Genomic DNA, 6,000 nt, shown 5'->3' on the forward strand with positions numbered 1-6,000 from the left:
CTGGTTCGAATTTTGATAAATAAATCTTGTGTTGTTCAGCATGAAGCCTGTTTAATTTCGTTTGCCTGGACATGTAGCTACTCAGATACTCACATCTCAAATGATGATAATGAAAAATAATTTAATTTGCACATGGATTATGCTAAGACGCTCCACAGAAAGGAGCGGGCAGCTCTTCTGCAGCAGGTTTGGAGAGATTAACAGGCACAAGACTCAGACCCCTTGGGGAATTTCCACTGGGATGTCCCACAAGGCGACGGTGGGAAAGAAAGCAAGAGAAAAGCCACAGGAGACTCGCTGCTGAGCACCAAACCATCAGATACATTAGCTACTAACAACAGCAGTGCACTGACACAGCCTGCGGTCACATGCATAGAACATCTTAAGTGAATTTCGGCCTTAAGTTTTGACTTCTAACTTAAGTGAGCGGTGAAAAATCTTGTGTGGAGTTTTAGACCCAAACTTTACGTTTCTATGGAGCCCTGCTGGTAACACACCATATGAATAATAATAATAATGTGTGGCCACAACATAGTAAAGCATGGGAATGAGATAATTAAGTCATGGCCACAACTCAGTAAGGTGTGGGAAAAAGATAATTAAGACTTGGCCAAAGCTTAACAAGGCATGATCTCATTCCCACGCCTTACTAAGTCTTACCAAGTCAAAGAAGTGCTGAAATGTACAGATCCCTGCTGGTGACATCCTGTATAATAAAATTTTGCATGGCCACACCATATTTATGTGTGGGAACAAGATCCTAATGCATGGCCACACGTTATTTTTATTTATACAGGATGTCACCAGCAGGGCTCCGTAGGTTTCAGCACTTTTTTGACAGCTGCAAGATCTAAATGCTTTACATTTATTACTTACGCATTTAAGATGTTTTATGAAAATGATAACTGACCTTTGTAGAGCTGAGCAATATGACAATCTGTATCATTACTGTGATAAATAACATCACAATACACAATACTTTGTTTCTATGCTCATTGTCCATTTTATCAGCTCCACTTACTATATAGGTGCACTTTGTAGTTCAACAGTTACAGACTGTAGTCCATCTGTTTCTCTGATACTTTGTTAGCCCCCTTTTACCCTGTTCTTCAGTGGTCAGGACCCCCATGGACCCTCAAAGAGCAGGTACTATTTGGGTGATGGATCATTCTCAGCACTGACGTGGTGGTGGTGTGTTAGTGTGTGTTGTGCTGGTCTGAGTGGATCAGACACAGCAGTGCTGCTGGAGTTTTTAAACACTGTGTCCACTCACTGTCCACTCTATTAGACACTCCTACCTTGTCAGTCCACCTTGTAGATGTAAAGTCAGAGACGATAGCTCATCTGCTGCTGCACAGTTTGTGTTGGTCATCCTCTAGTCCTTCATCAGTGGTCACAGGACGCTGCCCACAGGACGCTGCTGGCTGGATATTTTTGGTTGGTGGACTATTCTCAGTCCAGCCGTGACACTGAGGTGTTTAAAAACTCCAGCAGCACTGCTGTGTCTGATCCACTCAGACCAGCACAGTGTGTTAGCTTGTGGCTAGCATGTTAGCTTGTGGCTAGCATGTTAGCCTGTGGCTAGCATGTTAGCCTGTGGCTACTGTGTTAGCTTGCGGCCAGTGTGTTAGCTTGCGGCCAGTGTGTTAGATTGCGGCCAGTGTGTTAGCTTGTGGCCAGTGTGTTAGCTTGTGGCCAGTGTGCTAGCTTGCGGCTAGTGTGTTAGCTTGTGGCCAGTGTGTTAGCTTGTGGCCAGTGTGTTAGCTTTTGGCCAGTGTGTTAGCTTGTGGCTAGTGTGTTAGCTTGTGGCCAGTGTGTTAGCTTGTGGCTAGTGTGTTAGCTTGTGGCCAGTGTGCTAGCTTGCGGCTAGTGTGGTAGCTTGTGGCCAGTGTGTTAGCTTGTGGCCAGTGTGTTAGCTTGTGGCTAGTGTGTTAGCTTTTGGCCAGTGTGTTAGCTTGCAGCTAGTGTGTTAGCTTGTGGCCAGTGTGTTAGCTTGTGGCTAGTGTGTTAGCTTGTGGCCAGTGTGCTAGCTTGCAGCTAGTGTGTTAGCTTGTGGCCAGTGTGTTAGCTTGTGGCCAGTGTGTTAGCTTGTGGCCAGTGTGTTAGCTTGTGGCTAGTGTGTTAGCTTGTGGCCAGTGTGCTAGCTTGCAGCTAGTGTGTTAGCTTGTGGCCAGTGTGTTAGCTTGTGGCCAGTGTGTTAGCTTGTGGCCAGTGTGTTAGCTTGTGGCTAGTGTGTTAGCTTTTGGCCAGTGTGTTAGCTTGCAGCTAGTGTGTTAGCTTGTGGCCAGTGTGTTAGCTTGTGGCTAGTGTGTTAGCTTGCAGCTAGTGTGGTAGCTTGTGGCCAGTGTGGTAGCTTGTGGCCAGTGTGTTAGCTTGTGGCCAGTGTGTTAGCTTGTGGCCAGTGTGCTAGCTTGCGGCTAGTGTGTTAGCTTGTGGCCAGTGTGTTAGCTTGTGGCCAGTGTGCTAGCTTGCAGCTAGTGTGTTAGCTTGTGGCCAGTGTGCTAGCTTGCAGCTAGTGTGTTAGCTTGTGGCCAGTGTTTAGCTTGTGGCCAGTGTGTTAGCTTGTGGCCAGTGTGTTAGCTTGTGGCCAGTGTGCTAGCTTGCAGCTAGTGTGTTAGCTTGTGGCCAGTGTGTTAGCTTGTGGCCAGTGTGTTAGCTTGGGGCCACCATATTAGCAGGTAGCTGCAGGATTAGATCGGGACCCCATGAAGCACAACTTTTCTTTCTAATATTTTGGAATTGGAATATCAGCATATTAATGTATTGCACACTTTCAGTCACTCTTATTTTTGCTGTATTGAAACACGTTCTGAATCGAGACAGAACAGTATCAAATCAAACAATGAATTCTGCATGTCGTTAAACCTCCTGTATCTATCTGAATAATGCACTGAAACTTTTTTTATTTTGTATGTTCACATCACTTTTACATGAATAAAATATATTACATTATTACAGTTCTGTCTTTGTACCTGTTTTTTGTGATAATCAATAATATATTCGTGTGGAAATATCTGAATCTGTCTTTCTGTCTGCACTGAAAAAAAACTGTTGACTTCAATTAATTCATCTTTGTACAACAAAGTATGTTTAAAATTCATTACATAAAAATAATATATTACATAATACATGTGACAATTAATTATGTAAACGTCTGAACTAAACCCAATGCATCACTTCTTCAGTGTATTTGTCTATGAATTCACCTCTGAATTATTCAGCATCAACTATGAATTATTCAGAAACTTTAGTGCCACATCTAAAAATGCTAAAATAAGAATTATAAACTTGCAACTACAATGATTTTTATTCTATGTTTTACAAATTGTGCTGTACTAAATCCAGTTAAACAGGCCTAATTATTCTTATTTTCCAATGAAACATAGTTAGTCAGTGTTCTTTAAATACTGTTTCTATCAAAAATATATGGCATAGAAAGGCATATTGTGACATAATTCTTTAGGATAACACTAAAATATCACCATGTTGTTCACCACTAATATCTACTATGAATTATTTAATATGTACTATGAATTATCTAGTATCTACTGTGATGTATTTAGTATCTACTGTAAATTTTTTAGCATGTACTGTGAATTATTTAGTATCTACTATAAATTATTCAGTATGTACTGTGAATTATTCAGTATCTACTATAAATTATTTAGTATGTACTGTGAAATATTCAGTATCTACTATAAATTATTTAGTATGTACTGTGAAGTATTCAGTATAAATTATTCCATAACTACTATGAATTAATTAAGACTTATTTAAACGATTTATAGTGGTTACTGGATTTATCATTTACTGAATATTGTCTAATGAATTAGTGAATGAGTCAAATAATTACTGAATGATTCACAGCAGTTACTTAATAATTCATGATAGATATTGAAAAACAGTCCATTTCCCAATTATTATGGTATTTTATTTTTCCTTGAGGTCCAGCGATGACGTTTGTGTGGTTTCATGTAGGAAAATGAGTAGTAATTGATTTGTACACGATCATTTTCCACCCCATCACACACACCAACCCCACCAACTCTTAGAATTAAACAGACTGTATCTGAAGTCAACTGAACTCAATGCTTCGCTTTTTCCACTGCATCTCTCATATGAAGGCCAAAAAATGGCCAGAACATCAACAAAAGCACCAACCTGAAGATCTTCCTGGGCTGAGCCTGCTGGACGGGCTCGTACGTTAAGATCCGCGGCTGAAAGTCCTCGTTTTCTTCTTCGTGTCCAGTGGAAATTGAGCTGGGTTTTCTAGCAGCCACACCGCCATCGTGGAGCAGGGTGACCACTGGGTCGAGGTCACACGGTTCTTCTACCCAGCTCACGCTCAGCAGGCTCAGAGTGAACCCCAGAGAGATCCCCACCACCACCGGACCAACGGGCCTGACCAGACCCAGACATCTCCCGACCCTCATGGCGAACCAGGAGCGGGGCTAATCCGCACCTCGCGAGAGAAAGATCGACCCAAACGAGCAGCAAACATGAAGAGACGTCCCGCAGCTTCGGAGCGCAGCTGGAGCTTCTGGCTCTCCAGTCTGTGGATCCTCTTTCTCAGCGTCGGCGCTCCGACGGCCCGCCCACATTACCACGCAGGCAGGCGGGCAGGAGAAGAGGAGCTCTGCTCTGATACCAGCGCTCAGGATCCCCTCTGAACCCCGCTGATCGCCCGGACTCTGTCAGAGTGCCGCTTTGTTTCCATCTGCATTCCATCTGCTTCTTTTCTGCATCGCTTACTGTAAAGCCTATTATATGTGGATTGTTGTGGTTTCGCCAGAGGGCGCTGTGGCGCCGCATTCTCACATTAAAGGGCCCATATCCTGCATTTCCATTGTGTCTGATCTTTTTATTTCCCTGAAGACAACTTCATGTAACTTTTGTGTGGTTTTATACAATATTAATCAGCAGTGATTCATTTTACATGACTAGTTTTACATTTTTCAACATCTGTTACTTTTGTTACTGTGCTTTTAAGACTGATATATGTAAATGATCTCTGTTCTGATTTGTCGCTCTGTATTGTGCAGCATAGGACTATATATATATATATATATATATATATATATATATATATATATATATATATAAAATGCAAACACCTGGTTTAATGTGGGGTTTTTTGTGTCGAGGGTTGGTCACAACGGGGGGTGGAAGCCCACAGGTGGTGGTGACCTCACCCTCTAAGTTCAGTGCTTTGTATGTGCCCTTCTGTCTGGTGTTTATTAAAAGAGCGTTTCTCGCAGCACAATCATACCAATGCCACAGTGGTGTCAGAGGTGGGATAGCAGCCCCCTGCAGCCTGGAGTGGAAATGCACTACAAACAAAGCACAGCAAAAGACCACGAAAGTGGAGACAGCGCTGCAAGGCGGCTGCAAGCTGTGAGTCGTGTGTAGCGTGGCAGCCCCAGCGACGCTTTGAGCAGCCGGCAGCAGTGTGGATGAGCAAGGCTGATATTTGGGGCTTCAGTAAACAGGAGCAGCACCCTTGTTGGTGTCTACGGCACAGTGGGTGGCCGAAGGAGCACCTTCACCTGCTGTTGTCGCCACTCCCAGTAGTGGGAGAATTGACGCCACAACCTCCAAGGAGTTCCACTGTGCTTTGAGAAGGAGGACGCTACACTAGGCCTCTCTGCTGCAGTGTCCCAAGGGAGGGGACACGGCCCCTGAGAGAGGACTGGGGGTGCACACAGCCTAGTGGCTGAGATACATACATACATACATGCATATATATATATATATATATATATATATATATATATATATATATATATATATATCTGTGTGTGTGTGTGTGTGTGTATGGTTGGTTTTCGTGACATCACACATTGAAAATGAGTTGTTTTTGCAGCTTAGTTTAGTTTAGTGTTTACATACTACATCAAAGTCTTTTATTTCAAAGAGGAAAGAAAAAAATCAGTTTTCCATGACACTGGCTCTTTAAAGGAGAATTCCACCAAATTTTCAAATTCACTTGTTAAGAGTTGG

General features: G+C 42.9%; 1 protein-coding gene across 1 annotated transcript in view; it reads right to left on the minus strand.

Annotated features, from left to right (window-relative positions):
• chpfa (chondroitin polymerizing factor a) overlaps positions 1-4,739 on the minus strand; it is a 28,894-nt gene extending 24,155 nt beyond the window's left edge. Inside the window, exon 1 of the mRNA XM_036576874.1 lies at positions 4,162-4,739. Within this exon, the coding sequence (XP_036432767.1) occupies positions 4,162-4,433 (272 nt within the window). The 5' untranslated portion in view covers positions 4,434-4,739. The remainder of the gene's footprint in view (positions 1-4,161) is intronic.
• Positions 4,740-6,000: the final 1,261 nt, after the last annotated feature.

Source organism: Colossoma macropomum, unplaced genomic scaffold (genome assembly GCF_904425465.1).
Source record: "Colossoma macropomum unplaced genomic scaffold, Colossoma_macropomum, whole genome shotgun sequence".
Lineage (NCBI taxonomy): Eukaryota > Metazoa > Chordata > Actinopteri > Characiformes > Serrasalmidae > Colossoma > Colossoma macropomum.